Consider the following 19977-nt stretch of genomic DNA (forward strand, 5'->3'; position numbering starts at 1 on the left):
ATAAATAGACGTTATAGTAGTAGGCTTATATTACCTACTAACATTAAAACATTTTGTTGTACAAAGTAATTGATATGGCAACGCTGTTAGGATAAAGTTCTGTGTGACGCGATTGAAGCAGAAGGCACTGCTATCTATCGAACATAAATATTACCGATGGTGTAGATGGCGCCATGTCATGGCTGCACAAATTCTTAGCGGCAATTCAAGATATAATTCTTGTTAATCGAGATTTTTCATATGTTTAGGAAAAAATATTCAACATTTTATTCGAAATATTTTCCATTGTTACAGTTTTATATATGTTGTTATTGAAATTTTATCCAATTTCTTACCGGTAGCTTTATTATAAGCCGAAACATATTATTTTTTCCTACTGTGGCAAAACTGTACATTCAAAAATTTTAAAAAAATTCATAAGTATTTCCTAGGATTATATCTTTATGCTGTAAGAAAATTAACAAAATTGTATGTTTAGTTTTCCCGCTTTATACTTGAAAAAAAGGAGTTTTTTTGAGTTTTTTCGAAAACGAAAACATGAAGTTTGCTCAAAATTTGTCAAAATACTTATAGTGATCACATATACCTTCTCAATTTTTTTCAAATTTTTTGAATGTGTAGTTTATTTTTGGGGGGGTTCAGATCAACCTTAACACAGTTGTTTTGAGATATAAATAATTTTTATTTATTTATTTATTTATTTATTTATTTATTCACGGGCAAGCCCTATTCAGATATAAATGTTACAGTGTTCTAAATTATCATAATATAACATAACATAACAAAGTGGTTTGAGAAAAAATAATTCTATGAGTAGTACAGTTACAAAAAAGAAAAAAGAATAAGATAACATATAGGTCAGTACAATTACAAACAAAAGATAACACATAAATCATTTCAGAAATGTTCCAAGGTATAACGGTTTTGAGTTATCTAATACATACAGGTCATGTAACACTAATCGCAATACAAAAGCTCTGGCCGAAAGTATAAAAAAGTTAAAAAATTAGTGAAGAAATATGATTTTTAAAGCGGGAAACTGATATATTAAAAATTTCAAGGTTATTTAATGAGTTAGCTAATCGAAGAGTTTTAGGAATAAATGTGTTGTAAGAATAATTGAATCTATGAAAAGAAACATAAAAGGTTTGCACCTGCCTAGTCGAACGACTGGGGACAAATAGAGATATTTTGGAGAGAAGCTCGGGGCAGTTACACAGCCCATTGATAATTTTAAATAGAATTATTAAGTTTCTTTGTTTTCTGCGTACCTCAAGAGGAGGTAAGTTCAGTATGCGCTCTAATGCAGAATAGTCGTAGTATACATGCATCTTAGTGACAGTATATCTCAGAAAATTGTGTTGGACAGCCTTAAGTTTCAGTTTATGAGTAAGGTAATAGGGGGACCAAATTGTGGAACAGTAATCGAAATGAGATCTAACCAGGGAGAAATAAAGGGATTTAATAGCCGAGATGTTAGTAAAGTCTCTGGTGGTTCTTTTTATAAAGCCAAGCATCTTCATAGGCTTCTGTATTGTACTGGAAATGTGTGATTTATAGCTAAGGGCGGAGTCAAGGATCACACCTAGATCCTTAGTTTCAGAGGCAGAATGTAAGGTCAGATTATTTATACTATATTCGAAGATGATTGGATGATGAGTTCGATGAAAAGAAGAATATGGCATTTAAATGCATTCAAACACATACCATTTTGCATACACCAGTTAGATAGGCGATCAATATCACCTTGTAGACTAAGTGAATCAGCCTCACATGTGATTATTTTAAAACATTTTAAATCATCAGCGAATAACAAAGTTTCACTTACTTGGAAACAGGGTATTAGATCATTGATAAATATATTAAACAACAGAGGTCCCAAGTGTGATCCTTGTGGTACACCTGAGGTAACAGAGATGGTATGAGAATAGTAATGATTAACCCTGACAATTTGCGATCTTTGCGTAAGATAGCTCTTGAGCCACTTCAATATAAGGCCATCAACTCCGTATAAATAAAGTTTATGAATCAAGAGCTCATGATTAACTTTGTCGAAAGCTTTGGCAAAGTCAGTATACACAGAGTCAACTTGTAAACCCCTCTCAAGAGCATCTGTCAAAAAATCAACATATGTTATGAGACCCAATTCTGCTGATTTTTTGGATGTAAATCCAAATTGTTGGGCCCCTATAATTGGCGAGCAGTCATAACTTAAACAATCGGAAATAATGCTCTCAAAAACTTTAGGAATATCACTAAGAATAGAAATGAGACGATAGTTACCTATATCCGATTTTCGACCTGATTTATATATTGGAGTGACATAAAGAGTTTTTCCAGTAGTCTGGAAATTACCCTGTTAATAGAGACTTGTTAAATATATAAAAAAGAATGTGTGTGTACTTTGTACGCACGTAAGAAGTTATACTTCTATTATAATATAATTTCAACGAAATAAATATACCTACTTAACAGTTACAATAGAAAAAATTAACAATAATTACCAAAATTTAACCAAAACTTAACAATGCCAAATATTAAAAAAAAAACGAAAAAAGTATGAATCGTCCGGGAATTGAACCCGCAACCTCGCGAATTCTCAATCTCTGGTCCAATGCTCTACCAACAAGACCATCAAGGCACATACTATTAACGTGTCAGATATACATATTTACACATCACGGTGACAAGTGAAATATAAAAATAGATGTTTTATTATTTTACGCCCAAGGAAGACAAATCCAAAGACACAAAATTATAATAAAAAACCTTTTAAACCACATTTTTCAAATTGCGCAAGTTGTATTATTAATATTAATGTTAATAAATGAAATATAAATATTTTGACGTTTCACAATTTGACAATATCATAACAAAATTTGATCTACTATTTTTAAAACACTTACCAGTGTAAGATTCTTTAGCTTTGAATAAGCGAGATCGTAGATCGTCGCGGTTGATTGTTGTTATCCACAGTTCTCTACGCCTTCAAGCTAATAGGTTTTTTTATCAGTAATTTTGTGGCACTCATACTAGTCACAGTTTGATGGGCTTTCACATTGACATGCAACAATCATCTCTTCTATGTCAATAAGTCCAAAAATATAATATGAAAACTATTGAAAAAGGCAGTATAACCATTAACTAACTTTTTGTTTGTTGTTTCTCTTCCTACAAATTTTAAAACGCAACAACCATACATCATACATAACCAAACCACAGTTCCACAGCTGTGATACAGCTGCCATATTGGATAATTTTTGTCATGTCATTTGAACATCCAATCAGAGCAAAGTTGTAATGCGACTGCGCCGGGATCAAAGGTTTTAATCCTATTAAAATTCACCCGCATATGCGCGTAAAGAAGTATAACTTCAAAAAGTGGGCGCGATAGAATGAAGCTGAATGTTTTAAGAAAGGTAGGGGGAATTCCATCACGACCAGGACCTTTGTTGATATTAAGTTCAGACAGTTTTTCGTAGATTTTTGAAATTTCAATGTGATAATTAGACACATTAACCAAAGGTGAAATCTGGGTTACATGCGGATGTAAGGATTGGTTTGTATAGACGGAAGAGAATTGGTTAGCAAAAAGATTAGCGATATCAGTTCCATTGAGAGCAGTACGATCTCCAAGAGTCATTGTATTAGGTATAGCATTATTTTCCCTTTTACTACTTATAAATTTCCAAAAAGATTTAACGTTATTAATAATAGAATGTTCGGTGCGTTGAATGTAATTGGCATAACACTCTCTTGATAAAAATTTACATCTAGTTCTTAAGTTACTAAATGCTGCATAACTTTCTGGACACCTTGTGCTCTTGTATATGTTGTGCGCTGATTTCTTCTCGTGAAGCAACTTCTTCAGTTCAGAGGAGTGCCAGCATGGATATTTCTTATCACAGATTTTTTTTTAGCGGAACAAAACGATCAATGATGTAATAAAAAATATCGTAAAATACAGAAATCATGTCAGAGAGCTCTTTTCCTTGAAGTGCACCATCCCAATTAATTGCTTCGAGGGAAGAACGAATTGCTGCATAGTCAGCATGAACAAAGTCATAATAATACTCTTCACCAGATGAATGATCATGTGTGATTTTGAGTGTCAAACTGCATTCAAGCGGAGGATGATTGGATCGGAGGATCCACTGGAATTAAAGTGTCGACAGCCTTCAATACATCAATACCCAATGGAGATAAAATGAGATAATATTATTAAATATACATAAAAACAAGTAAATTAGACTGTAGATTTATTTTAAATTAAAATGATTAAATTTCAAATATCATTTAAATCAATATCGGTACCAAGTAACTACGGATATGCAGCTTTGAAAATTAAGTTTGAGCAAAACATTTTTTGAACAAGCCATCTTTCAAGGAAAAAAATTTGGAAAGCGAGGTCCAGGAAGAAGAAGAATATCCTGGTTAAAAAACCTGGGAATCTGCTTCAACACAACATCTGTGCAGCTTTTTCGCGCTGCTGCAGATAAAATAACGATTACCATGATGATCGTCAACATTCGTCACGGAGAGGCACATAAAGAAGAAGAAAAAAACCTTTAAAAAAACATCGTTTTTGTATATGTACACACAATTTATAATATTAAAAAAAAATTGGCAATAATATATCGACAATGATTTAATGCCAACTTATGCCCACTAATCCCCACTGTGCGGCGCCACTGCTCCCGGATTAAAATAGGTCGATTTAAACTAACTTACTTTAGTACGAAAGTTGATAATAACCGAATTACAGGGTGTCCAAAAATAATGTTTTACCCAGAGGGCGTCACATAAGTCTTCCAGCGCTCATTTAATACATTCGATTTTTTTATCACCCATTCTACATACTTACTTTTTGAATCAAAACTATTATTCTCTTAATATTTTTACTTAAAAAAAGTATATTACATTCATCTCGCTAAAGTCAACCGTTTTCGAAATAAACGCATTTTAAATCTGCGATGAAACAACATTTTCTGCATAATATCGTTGTATGTAGTTACACCCAAAAAATAAACTTAAAACCAAAAGAATTGTGAAAGTTCTCATATTTATGTTATTGAATCGCAAATTCCATTTAAAGGAATTTGCGATATTCCATTTGAAGGAATTTTGATACATTTTTGGAAATTATTATGGTTTTAAGTTATTTTTCGGGGAATAGGTACCTATGATATTGTGCACAAAATTATGTTGTATCGCAGATTTAAAATGCGTTTATCTCGAAAATGCTGGAGTTTATCGAGATGAATATAGTATACCTGTTTTAAGTAAAAATAATAGGGTAATTAAAGTTTTGATTCAAAAACTATGTACAGTGCATAATAAAAAAAAATGAACATTTTAAATGAGCGCGTGAAAGATGTATGTGGCGCCCTCTGGGTAATACATACTTTTTGGTGGCGAATTTAGATGTCTCGTCCCAAAAAACACCCGCTTACCAAATTACGTGTTGTTATCCCATGCCTGTCAGGAAATATTCAAGAATTAATAAAATAAAAGTTGAACTTTGACTTTATGTCGGTTATTATCAACTTTCGTACTAAAGTTAGCTAACCCCAGAAATCTATGGTTAAGCTATGGCCCATTCGGTACCAAACACCCTGTATATAGTTAGATTACATTTTATGGAACATTCAGGAAATCACTTAGCCCCTATGAACATAGAACTGAGTTGCAGAATATTGCATTAGGCCTGTTTTAACTAATCGTCATAGTAAAATCCCCTCTATACTCAATGATTTCTACATACCTGGCCGAACTTCAGAGGTTTCATCATCAGATTCATCCAGAGCAAAATTCACCCAATCATCTTCTGTAGCCCGAAAATTTTCCTTGCTAATTGGTTGAAGGTAATCATCTAATTCTTTGGTCATGTGTAGAAGCTGGCAGATCATAAACGCTGCAGCCCTCCTCGCCAATAAACCATTCGGCATTGGTGGACTGCTGATGGTTTTCTTAACTGGAGAGTTAATTGGAAGTCGAAGATGACAAATAAATTTACCATCATTAGTTTTGTCCTCTGACCATATAGGAGTTAGTCTGGTAAAAGTGTCACTAGGTAGCTTGGCACAATATTTATTAAGTAAAGAGATCGCATTGATTAAAGTAATACTGGGTGCACCTTCCTCTGATAAGGGTTGGTATGGTTTGCATAGATTATTGTACATATCAGCAACCATTTCTTCATTTTTATTGGGCTCTAGACTATAACATCTTCTAAGTAATGTATTTTCTACTTCATTATATTCAGCTAAATTGTCTACAAATTTATCAAGCTCCTGTTCATTCCCAAAAAGAATATAATGAGCCTCAGGAGCTCTAGCTCTTGCTTTACTTTGAATGTAACTATAAAATGTGTTTGGCAAATCAAATCTAATAACTAAGTTGCACTTTGGTAAATCACAGCCTTGTTCTAGTACAGATGTGGAAACGAGAATATTACATTCATGGCACCTGAACTTTCGCAGTACTTCTTCCTGGGTTTTGTGCTCATTTTCAGCCTGTCTTGCTTCACTTCTACTATCTGCTACTTTTTCAACTGAAAACAATGCTGATATCCACCATAAGTCATCATGTACATTTGACAGAGACTAAAATAAAAAAGATAATACAAAAGCAATTTAAGTAGTTTAATGTTGTTAAACATGTTATTTTAACACATCGAATGCCACACCGTGATCTGGCATTTTCACTGTGCGCTAATCGATTATGGAGGTGCTGAGCATAGTTTACTTAAGATATACGAAAACGTCACTGGTGCTAGACCAGGGCAAAGTATGACGTTAATTAACGTGATTGGCACTGAATGGGTGAAAAGGTGGGTATATGAAAATGCTATAATTTCTAAATTATACAGCTGGTTCCTAAAAAAACTGATACGACTCTTGAAGCGTATTTTGTAGAAAATTGAGCAGTGTATTTTGAAGGATAAATACTTATTATTTACATACTGTCACTGTCACTGCCAAATCTTAAAATTTGTCAGATAACTTATTCTGTTCAACCTTAAAAAATGGTTCCACATGCTAGCAAAGAACTAAAAGCAAGAATTGTAACGAAATTAGAAGATTGTTGGTCACTATTTGCCGTATCGAACCATTTTAAGGTAAGCAGAAAAACAGTTTTTAATATTAATAAAAGATAGAGAGAACAAGAAACTCTCGAAAAAAAAGCAAGGTTCTGTAAGCACAAAAATATCTACCGCTCATGAAGATCGTACGCTTTTGGAGAGATTAGAAGAGAATCCTTTTGAATATGCGAAAACTGCAAGAATTATGTCACAGTTTCCGGGAAGGAAGACAAAAATTTGTCGCAGAATTAAAGCATCGCATGTCTTAGGTACCGAACTGTAGCAAAAAAACTGTGGTTCTGCTTATGTTAAAATGTTATGCTGCCTCTGATAGTGCCCAGTTATCTTTTAATTTGGTTACAATTCTTGCTTTAATCTATTGTTGAGTTAAGTCGTTTGTTTTGTTCCTTAATCGTAATAAAATTATAATAACATAATAACAACAACCCTATTTTATGTAAAAACTATCATTTATTTACTCTTTATAAAATTCAGGAATTCAAACTAATATCAAAATTTAGACCTTAATAATTTATTACAATTTATGAATTAACATAATATTATATGTAATCAGTTGCTTGTTGTTTGTTTGTTTATGTTATTATTTGTCTGTCATAATAAATATAATACAACGTCAGACCAATCAAATACACTGCTCAATAAATGATCAAATCTTACAAGTCGTATCAGTTTTTTTTTGGAACCAGCTGTACATGAGATGTGAAAATACAGTATGGACACATATTTTTAAGTAAATGTGGCAATACTTCAAATTGCTTGGTGTTTCAATAAGTAATTGTAACTTGTCTTTATTTCAGATCTCTTTTCCTTGTCGTGTCTTTTTAACATAGCTGTAGACTATGATCTCTCCAAACTAGGCTCAGACATAAGAGAGATACAATGGTTGTCAACCACATGCTTAACCGCTTAACTCACCGATTTATTTGCAAAAATACGTCACAAAATTATCTATTTATTTTATTAGAGTAAAATAAACTATCAACAAGACTAGATAATCTAAAGTAAAAAAACGCATATCTTATTGGAAAAATCTTCTTCTTCGTTTGCCCTTTAATTCGTCCAATTTTGAACATAGGCTTTCCCCAGTTTCCCAGTATTGAAAAAATATAAAATAAATACCCTCATGCGATCACCCGAGTTAACTCAGTTAACCCATTAGCGCCCACGGATACCATACGGTATCAAAATCCCTCTCAATATTATTGAGGCTTCACTGGAATTGTTTTAGTGGGAATTCGAATATTTTCAGTTTCAAGGTTAGCAGACATGACAGACTTTCATTATATCTCATTTGTAAGCCGATTGCTGTATGTTTTATTGGTGTGCAATTTTTTTTCCTGAACAGTTTTTATTTTCAGTCGAAATTATGGATGTTCGACGGGCGCAAGTATATTTTCGCAGTAGTATTACATATTTTAGTAAAAGTTTGATATAAACGCTAATGTAAATAGATCAAATATTTGTTTTGAGCATAAATATTTTGAATAAATTTTAATTTGCTTTTGATATGAAGCCCTAAATTAGCGTGATACCATAATAATATGGTATCCGTGGGCTCTTAGGAGAAATTGTTTGCCAAAGCGTCAATACCATTGATTCTTATGTTACAAGAACTAAAAGAACCGAATTTACCATTTTTTACATACAAATAACTCGTTTACCGGCCTAAACTTGTTCTCCTTCCTTTGTAATCTAGAATCTAGGATATAGAGCGGTAGGCACGATACGATAAAATCGTATATCCCGATCATGTACCTTGACTAGCAAAAATTTGTTTAAAAAAAAGGATCGAGAGCAGTATGAACAAGTGATATACGAAAAAAATAATAGTATTCGACAAGTTCGTTGGATGGTCAACTCAGTAGTGACAATGTGTTCTACAAATACTGGTGTCCAACCATTACGACAGGTTCAGAAAGAAAAAAGAAACATATTGCTGCCTCGTCCTCAATGAAATGAAGCCTATAATTAATAAGATAGGGGAACTGATCTTATGGACCAAGGAGTAGCTTCTTACCGAATTATAAATGCCTTATAGACGTAGCTATACAGAACGCATGGTATTTATACAGAAAACAAAAATCGTAATGCATCAAATCTAGATTTTAGACGGGAAATAGTCCAAGTTTATTTGAACAAGTATGGTACCACTCCAAAAAGAGAGCTAGAAGAACTGCTCTTAACAAGAATATTTTTCCAGATGTACGGTTTGATGCTATAGATCATTTCATATAAGAGTTTCTTGCCGAAGAAGACGATATGCAGTTAGAGATTGTAAATCTTTTGGCCGAACAATGTGCCAAAAATGTAACGTGGGATTATGTTTAATTGTTTTGCAACAGTTTATACAAAATGAATAATAGAACATGTTGTAATTTTTATTTACCAACACGTAATTTTAGTTTTAATTTTTGCAATAAAATGAACCTAAACGCCCACTATATCATATGGTATCAGCATTTTTTAACCCCTGTACATAAATTTTACAAAAAAAAAAATTATTTTTAGTCAGTTTTAACCAACATCTTTAAGATTTATAAGAATTACGCAAAAATTCAAAAAAAATTAATTTGGGAGTTAATGGGTTAAGTATGCGAAAATAGAAACGTATTTCAATACCAAGTTAACTCGGGTGAGTGCATTAATTTATTTATTTATTTATTAACGGGCCTTGCCCACTTTTAGTACAATAATTTACAGTTCAAAAACCTCAATAGAATTAGTCAAATAATAAAATCTAATAAAGTCAAATATAAAAACAATCTAAATACAGTCCAAAAAGTGTAAAAACAATACAACATTGATATATAAAACTGACAGGTACAAAATCATTAGTTACACGTTATTACAATATATCACATTGAAAAATTTATATCACAATTTGCTTCAACAGGCTCACAAATTTACTAAAGCTTTCATTAAAAAAATCCAAACTATCAGCATAACAGTTAGCCATTCGTGACACTCTAGATAAGAATTAAGGCCAACATTGGTTCTACTAAATGGCTGATGAAATACGTTAACTGATCTGGTGTTTCTTATTGGAACTGATAACGACATTGTGGAAATCAATGAAGGGCAGTCAATCATGCTATTAATGAGTTTAAAAAATAATTTGAGATCTGCCTGATCCCTCCTCACTTTCAAAGTAGACAGGGAAAATGTATCTTGTAATAATGCAAAATCATATGAAAATTCATTTACACGAGGTATATTGGATTTATATGCTAGGTACCTAAGGAATTTTCTCTGCACCTGCTCAATTCTGTGAAAGTGTGAAGTATAATGGGGGCTCCAAACTAAAGAACAATATTCCAATAAGCTGTTAAGCAATCTTGAATATAATGACGATATCTGCCTATTAGGACAAAGATTCTAAGATCTGGCTGACCAATTATTGGAAATACTTTCCAATGAAGCCAATAAAATAGGTTTGAAAATCAATATTAATAAAACCAAATTCATGAGAATAAATGCAAGAAACAATAAATTATCTACTATTAACATCATGCAGATTGAAAATATGCAAAATTTTATTTCTTGGAAGTGTCATAACAGAAAGCAGAGGTGCAGAAGACGATATTCGTATGAGGATTCAAAAAGCTCAACAAGTTTTCAGCATGCTCAACCCTGTTTGGAGATATGGCCAGTATACTACAAAGATGAAGATATATTTCAAGTCAAATATTCCAGTCAAATGTCATGTCTGTTCTACTCTACCGATGTGAAACCTGGAAAGTGGCAAAAACCCTTACCGACAAACTGAAGCCCTTTGTTAATAAATGCCTATGAATAATTGTTGGACGAGGGTAGAAAATAAAATAAAGTCAAGAAAGTGGGGTTGGATCGATCACACAATTTAAAAATAGATTTAGTATTGCAAAAACTCTCCTAGAGTGGAATTCCCAAGGAAAAGGAAAAAGAAGGTCGCCCAGCACAAACTTGGCTGGAGAAAATCCATTATACTCGAGATAAGAGGTCAAGGAGAGTCTTGGAATAAAGGGAAGGCCTTAGCACAAAATAGAACTTGATGGTGCGTTTTCACTGAAGCTCTAGGCTACACTTGGGAGTTCAATAGTGCAAAGTTCTATAATGCAATAATTGTAAGAACAATGAGTTTAACAACTGAATGGGTCCGCCGAATATTGTTAAAGAAGTTTTAAAATTATAACAATGGCAAACTTAAACATTTTAAAAGTTAGTAATAAAGTTTGTTAATACAATTAAAAACTGTATTACTCACCTTTAAAATGTATAAACTCACCATTATCACAATTTTAAAACTTTTTCTTCAGCTTCTCAAAAATGAACAATGTGGCACTTACAACGTTATTCGGTGGACCCATTCAACTAATAAAAATACATACTGTCATTTATTTATTTTAACCTTTAACTACACACGCTGGCGTATTTTGTACGCCAGATATAAGAATTCTACTGCAAATATATTTAAAAATTTAATTTTTGACCTTGTTTATCCATCTAACCTATTACTGGAATGTGCACTGGCGAAGCGTCCATGTAACCACTGTTACCATTGGTAACAGTTAAAAATCTTGCAAATAAATATTTTATGACGATGAATAATTCTATTTACCAATATTTTTACCAATAGAAGTATATTAATATATTATGTGGTAATAGTACCTAACTCAGTAAATAGAAAACTACTCGTAGACACGAAAATATTGGCGAGTTTATGTGACTCAGTTGCACTTTATTATACTCTGTTACCAGACTCATTTCTGGTTACAATGGTTATATACCCACGCTGGCGCTCGGGACCGGCTAGTGACTGAAAATTTTGAAGAAGCGACGGCATAAGCGCGCTGTGTATCAGTAGCGCTGTTACCAAATTTAAAATTGGTGACAGTACCTATAAAAAGTGTGCGTGCAGTTAACCATGGATGAGTGTCGCTTCTTAATCGATCAACTACTTGAAAAGTAATTCTCCTTGTATAATTTTGAAGAAAAAAATAAGATTAAAAATGAAAGACCTATTTTAAACAATTTAAAAAAGGAATCAACAAAAGTAGTTCGATATTCTAAATTTAGTTGGTACAGTGAAAATCCTTGGTTATATTATGGTTGCAAGAAAAATATACTGTATTCTTGGCCATGTCTTCTGGTTTCTACAGAAAAATGGGTGGACCAGGTTCACGATTTAAATAGTGTTATATTTTTAAAAAGGAGACATGAAATTTCTCCTTTACCTACATGTAAGATGTATACCCAGTTTGATTCAGTTTGGCAAAACAAAAATCAAAAGTTCTCTTAACCAAGCTTTTAAAGCAAATATGTATTGCTAAACATAATGAGTTTGTTAAAAAAATAGATAGGTCCTAGCACACTTATAATAGATACTGTATGTTTTTGGGCCAAACAAGAACTAGCGTTTCGTGGTCATTTTGAGTGCCACAACACTGACAATCGAGGCAATTACAGGGAATTGTTAACATTAATTGCCAAAAAAGATTAAAAATTTTGTCAACATCTAGAAACATCTGTTTTTTCGAGAGTTTCAAGTGATATACAAAATGATAATATTGAAGCTACACTCACCGGCACAAAATTCCGCCACCCAAAATTTGTGATTAAGTTGGACAATTTATAACTTTATTATTTGTGCTCCGATTTTCAAGATTCTTGCACCAGTTTGTAGGTAGATGTATTCATATTGTTTGGTATTATTCCGGTAACAAAAAATTTTGCTTGCATGTCATTGTACAGGGGTGTAAGAAAGCGTTGTATTTTCTCCTAATTTTAAAAAATTCTGTGGAAAAATGGAATAGCTGATTTTGTTTCATAGTCCTGTTATATTTTCCCGGAGACATCACCAACATTTTGTTATTTGAATTCTCCGAATATCTTTTTTCTTGTAAGAGCTGTACCATTTTTTGTAAATAAAAACACTGATTGACTCATACAATATTGGGGTTGGATTGATAAGATTATAATGACCCGCATGCAGCCCAGATCTCAATCATATTGAGCATTTATGGGATGAATAAAAAAAGCTATTTGCCGTCATCCTAGGCCTCCAGAAAATTTGGTACAGTTTTGGCCCTGGTAGACGAATATCGGGCTATTCCCCAGGCAAGGAAAACACATCTTTATTAGATGCTAAACAGATTACGCGCAGTCGTTGCTGCAAGAGGTGGACATAACCGCTATTAAATTGTTTTGTTTTGTTGTTAAATTTGTTTTGTTTTGTTAATTTTAGTGCGTTTGATATGTTTAATTAAATAAACCTTCAAAGCAGTGTTTTTAATTACAGCTCTTACAAGAAAAGAGATATTCAGATAATTCAAAAAACATGACCTTAGTGATGCCTCCAGGATAATACAAAAGGAGTATGAAACAAAATCAGCCCTCCAATTTTTCCACAGAATTTTTTAAAGTTAAGAGAAAAAACAACGCTTACATTCACCCCCGTATAATGCCATCTAAGCAAAAAATTTTTGTTACCGGAATAATAGCAATTGACATAAATACATGTACCTACAAACTCGTGCAAGAATCTTGAAAGTCGAAGTACAAATAATAAAGTTATAGATTGTCAAACTTAATCAAAAATTTTGGGTGGCAGAATTTTGTGATGTCCATGAACCTAGCAGAGCAAGATTAGCAGAATGGAATCAGACCAAGTGCATAATTAGGTGCTAATTAAGTACCCCAATCGCGAATTTAGTGCTCCTTTTTTTTAAATTATGACGTGTTCTGCCAGGTACATATGAACTCAGCAGAGCACAACCATAAAAAACATCAAATCGAAAAGTGACCAAGCTTATAATTAAGTACTAATTAGGTGCTAATTTAGTAACCCAATCGCGAATTTAGTGCTCCTTTATTTTTTAAGTTATGACATGTTCTGCCAGGTACATATGAAGTCATTAGAGTACTACCTTAAAAAATCAAAAAAATCCAAACATACCTATCTTCAATTTAGGTGCTAATTAAGTGCCCTAATCACGAATTTCATGCTCAGTTTTTTTTCCAAATTTTGACGCGTACTGCATTCAAGTTCATGCGAGGTCAGTACAAAGTCAAGCCGTTGAAAACATCATCAATAGAGTTGCTGGCCTATCTCACATTTGAGTGCTAATTAGGTGCTTATGTAGTACCCCAATCGCGAATTTAGTGCTCCTTTATTTTTTAAGTTATGACATGTTCCGCCAGGTACATATGAACTCAGCAGAGCACAACCATAAAAAACATCAAATCGAAAAGTGACCAAGCTTATAATTAAGTACTAATTAGGTGCTAATTTAGTACCCCAATCGCGAATTTAGTGCTCCTTTTTTTTAAATTATGACGTGTTCTGCCAGGTACATATGAACTCAGCAGAGCACAACCATAAAAAACATCAAATCGAAAAGTGACCAAGCTTATAATTAAGTACTAATTAGGTGCTAATTTAGTACCCCAATCGCGAATTTAGTGCTCCTTTATTTTTTAAGTTATGACATGTTCAGCCAGGTACATATGAAGTCATTAGAGTACTACCTTAAAAAATCAAAAAAATCCAAACATACCTATCTTAAATTTAGGTGCTAATTAGGTGCTAATTAAGTGCCCTAATAACGAATTTCATGCTGTTTTTTTTCCAAATTTTGACGCGTACTGCATTCAAGTTCATGCGAGGTCAGTACAAAGTCAAGCCGTTGAAAACATCATCAATAGAGTTGCTGGCCTATCTCACATTTGAGTGCTAATTAGGTGCTTATGTAGTACCCCAATCGCGAATTTAGTGCTCCTTTATTTTTTAAGTTATGACATGTTCTGCCAGGTACATATGAACTCAGCAGAGCACAACCATAAAAAACATCAAATCGAAAAGTGACCAAGCTTATAATTTAGCACTAATTAGGTGCTAATTTAGTACCCCAATCGCGAATTTAGTGATTCTTTTTTTTTAATTATGACGCGTTCTGCCAGGTACATATGTACTCAGCAGAGTACAACTTTAATAAACGTCAAATCGAAAAATGACCAAGCTTATAATTAAGTACTAATTAGGTGCTAATTTAGGACCCCAATCGCGAATTAAATGCTCCATTTTTCTTTCCTTTAAGCCATGTTCTGCCGGGTACATATGAAGTCATTAGAGTACTACCTCAAAAAAATCAAAAAAGTCCAAACATACCTATCTTAAATTTAGGTGCTAATTAAGTGCCCTAATAACGAATTTCATGCTCACTTTTTTTTCCAAATTTTGGCGCGTACTGATGTTTTTTATGGTTGTGCTCTGCTGAGTTCATATGTACCTGGCAGAACACGTCATAATTAAAAAAAAGGAACACTAAATAAATTAATTATAAGCTTATTAAAAAAATTATTAATTAATAAATAAAATTATTGATTATAAACACCGGTGCACCAACAACACAGATGCAATCAAAATCAAAACGGTCTTTATCAAGGCCATTTTTGATGACGACCTCAATTAATATTGAAGGACTGTCAGCAGATAAAGAAGACCTATTGTCTAATATGTGCAGAGAACATGGTGTCGATGTTCTACTGGTTCAAGAAACCCATAGAGGTACTGCAAGCCGCAGACCAAGGATTCGGGGTATGAAGCTCATACTGGAGAGACCACACGACCAATATGGTAGCGCAGTCTTCGTCAGACCAGATATCGACGTAGCATCCACATCTCTAACAGATCAAAATGACATCGAGATCCTCACAGTGGAGATAAACTCCTGTACAGTAACGTCAATGTACAAACCACCAAACGCTGACTTTGCTTTTGAGGAACCGAATAACTTTCAATCACAGCAAATCAAATTCGTACTGGGTGACTTCAACTGTCACAGTGTCGCGTGGGGTTACAACGAAACAGATTCCAATGGCGAAGAACTAGAAAAATGGGCTGAAAGCATGAACCTAAAACTTATTCACGATCCAAAGCAGCCTGCGTCGTTCAACAGCGGAAGATGGCGCAGAGGTTACAACCCAGACAATATATTTGTCAGCGACAGAATTGGAGACCAGGTGACAAAAATCGTTGGAAGCGCTCTCCCAAAGACACAGCACAGACCAATAATTTGTCTTTCCAACGCGGCAATCAGATACGAAATTGTTCCTTTCAAGAGAAGGTTCAACTTTACTAAAGCAAAATGGGAAAAATTCTCTGAAACATTGGATCAAGAAGTTTCCCAGCTAGAACCTTGCCCTGATTCATACGATAAATTTGTAGAAATCGTAAAGCAAGTATCACGGAAATTTATCCCTAGAGGTTGTCGAACTGAGTACATAGCGGGGCTCAATGAAGAATCTAAACCCCTACTTAAAAGATACGAACAGCTATATGAAGAAGACCCTTTCTCGGAAGCGACAATACAGGCTGGGGAGGAAATGTTACATGCGATATCCGCCAACAGAACGGAAAGGTGGTGCAAGCTGGTCACGAGTCTGGACATGAAACAAAACAGCAGACGTGCCTGGAAGCTGATTCGGAATCTTGGCAACGATCCCGCTGCTCCGGCAGTCAACATGACAGAAGTCACACCCGATCAGATAGCCCATCATCTTCTAATGAACGGTAAGACGACATCAAGAAAGAACAAGGTGAGAGCTCAACGGAATATCGACGAAGAAAGAGATGTTCTAGGTACCTCTTTTTGTCTAGAGGAGATGAGAGGCGCGATCCATCAAATGAAAGATAATAAAGCGGCTGGCCTGGACGACATACGAACAGAGCAAATAAAGAACTTTGGACTAAAAACCGTAGAGTGGCTCGTAAAAATGATGAATTGCTGCATCCGTACATTACAAATCCCCAAAATCTGGAGAAAAGCTAGAGTGGTAGCCCTCTTAAAACCAGGGAAGGATCCGGCGGATACAAAGAGTTTTAGACCTGTATCTCTCTTGTGCCACCTTTTCAAGGCCTTTGAAAGAATGATACTGAACCGGATCGCAGAATATGTGGAGACTAAAATTATTCCAGAACAAGCAGGATTCAGACCCGGAAAGTGCTGCTGCAGTCAAATTCTTAATCTCACCCAACATATTGAAGATGGTTTTGAACGGAAGGAAATAACAGGAGTAGCGTTCATAGACCTAACTGCCGCCTATGATACAGTTAACCATCAACGGCTACTCGCAAAACTCTACGAAACTACAAAGGACTTCCGACTAACAAGGTTAGTGAAATGTCTCCTCCAGAATAGACGCTTCTACGTAACGCTCCAGTCCAAGAACAGTCGGTGGAGGGACCAAAAAAATGGGCTACCACAGGGAAGTGTCCTCGCGCCGTTTCTATACAACATATACACCAACGACCAACCCATACACCAACAAACAAGGCAATTTATTTACGCTGATGATACAGCGGTGGCAGCTCAGGGAAGAACCTTCAATGAAGTCGAAGTGAAGCTGACAGATGCCCTGGGAGACTTAGCTCTATACTATGATAAAAACCATCTGAAACCCAATCCCACAAAAACCCAGGTATGTGCTTTCCACCTGAGAAACAAGCATGCCCGAAGGTCGCTGGAGGTGGAATGGCGTGGTCAGATGCTGGAACACAACAAGACGCCAAAATACCTTGGCGTCCGTCTGGATAGAACTCTGTCTTACCGATACCACTGTCAAGATGTTAAGAAGAAAGTAAGTGCCAGAAATAATATCATCCGCAAGCTAACTAATACAAAATGGGGAGCACAACCACACACTCTCCGCACTTCTGCCTTGGCATTATGTTTTTCGGCCGCGGAGTTTGGAGCACCAGTATGGGCAAACTCTGCTCACGCAAAGAACGTCGACGTGGCTCTAAATGAAACGGTCCGTATAATATCGGGTTGCCTGAAACCGACACCTATCGAAGAGGTATACCCCATTGCTGGAATTGCTCCACCACCAATCAGGAGAAAGGTCACGTCAGAGGTAGAACGGAAAAAGCAGGAGACGGACCGAAGACACCCCTTATATGACCACCAAACTCAGCCAAGCAGACTAAGATCTCGGAAAAGCTTCCTGAAAACATCAAGATCCATCCCCGAAGCGCCAGAGACGCGCCGAATACACCTATGGCAAGCGTCAACTACTGCGACACATTTTCCTCCCTCGGAGGAAATGGCTGCTGGACACAATTTACCGTATCCGACTTGGAAAGCGCTAAACAGACTAAGAACCGGCGTTTCACGTTGTGCTAGTAACCTGAAAAAATGGGGATACCAGGAGGACGATACCTGCGACTGTGGCGCGGTTCAGACCAGCCGGCATCTACTATCATGCACAGAGATGAGAGAGACCTGCACAGAACAAGACTTAATTATAGCAAATGACAGGGCCATCTATGTGGCCAACCATTGGAAATACAGAATTTAAAGTTGTTGGTGTTCCGGACACGGAAAGTAACTAAGTAATTATAAGCTTGGTCACTTTTCGATTTGATGTTTTTTATGGTTGTGCTCTGCTGAGTTCATATGTACCTGGCAGAACACATCATAATTAAAAAAAAAAGGAGCACTAAATTCGCGATTGGGGTACTAAATTAGCACCTAATTAGTACTTAATTATAAGCTTGGTCACTTTTCGATTTGATGTTTTTTATGGTTGTGCTCTGCTGAGTTCATATGTAACTGGCAGAACACGTCATAATTTAAAAAAAAAAGGAGCACTAAATTCGCGATTGGGGTACTAAATTAGCACCTAATTAGTACTTAATTATAAGCTTGGTCACTTTTCGATTTGATGTTTTTTATGGTTGTGCTCTGCTGAGTTCACATGTACAGCTGGTTCCTAAAAAAACTGATACGACTCTTAGTAAGATTTGATTATTTTGAGCAGTGTATGATTAGTCTGACATTATATTTATTATGACAGACAAATAATAAAATAAAGAAACAAACAGCCATATTTTGAGGTTGAAGTTATCTGACAGATTTTAAGATTTGGCAGTGACAGTGACAGTATGTAAATAATAAGTATTTATCCATCAAGATATAATAAATTAAATATAATTAAACTCATATTCATTATATCACACCTCATCAAAAGCTTTTTACAAGAACATAGTCAGCAATTTTGATATGGCTTAGAGCCAGACTACATCAAGATCGTCTATAAATCGTGCTGGTAATTGCCTTGCAGCGAGACCAAAAACAAAAAGAAGAAGAAGAAGAAAGTACACTGCTCAATTTTCTACAAAATACGCTTTAAGAGTCGTATCATTTTTTTAGGAACCAGCTGTTCCTGGCAGAACACGTCATAATTTAAAAAAAAAAGCACTAAATTCGCGATTGGGGTACTAAATTAGCACCTAATTAGTACTTAATTATAAGCTTGGTCACTTTTCGATTTGATGTTTTTTATGGTTATGCTCTGCTGAGTTCATATGTACCTGGCAGAACACGTCATAATTAAAAAAAAAAAAAAAGGAGCACTAAATTCGCGATTGGGGTACTTAATTAGCACCTAATTATGCACTTGGTCTGATTCCATTCTGCTAACCTTGCTCTGCTAGGTTCATGGACATAATTTTGTGCCGGTGAGTGTATATATACATTTAGCCATATCTTCATTTTTTTAAATAAGATTTTTTGCATCTGGTTTTGGTAACACTTCAGAAAAAGTCACACGTCGCCACTGGGAATGTGCTTTACAATTGGTTTTAGTTTCGTTATAATCGGCATTCTGAGAAGACCATAAGTACACTTCGCGTCAAAAAAAACTGGTACACTTTTTTTTCCCAATGTAAACCTGTGTTCAGACTGGACACAATGGCTCGTGAATCACGGCGTTGTTGCCAGCACAGATAATGGAATTGCACTAAATCTAAATACAAAAAATAACGTTCAAAAATATACAGGGTGGTGAATCGTAAAACGGGCCATAGGAAACTCAATGTAAAATTCTAAACT

General features: G+C 34.8%; 1 protein-coding gene across 1 annotated transcript in view; it reads right to left on the bottom strand.

Moving 5' to 3' along the window:
• LOC114344934 (endoribonuclease Dcr-1) overlaps window positions 1–19977 on the bottom strand; it is a 78521-nt gene that overhangs the window by 54183 nt on the left and 4361 nt on the right. Inside the window, exon 2 of the mRNA XM_050651516.1 lies at window positions 5765–6605. Coding sequence (XP_050507473.1) covers window positions 5765–6605 — 841 coding nt within the window. The remainder of the gene's footprint in view (window positions 1–5764; window positions 6606–19977) is intronic.

This window comes from Diabrotica virgifera, chromosome 5 (genome assembly GCF_917563875.1).
Source record: "Diabrotica virgifera virgifera chromosome 5, PGI_DIABVI_V3a".
NCBI classification, from domain to species: domain Eukaryota; kingdom Metazoa; phylum Arthropoda; class Insecta; order Coleoptera; family Chrysomelidae; genus Diabrotica; species Diabrotica virgifera.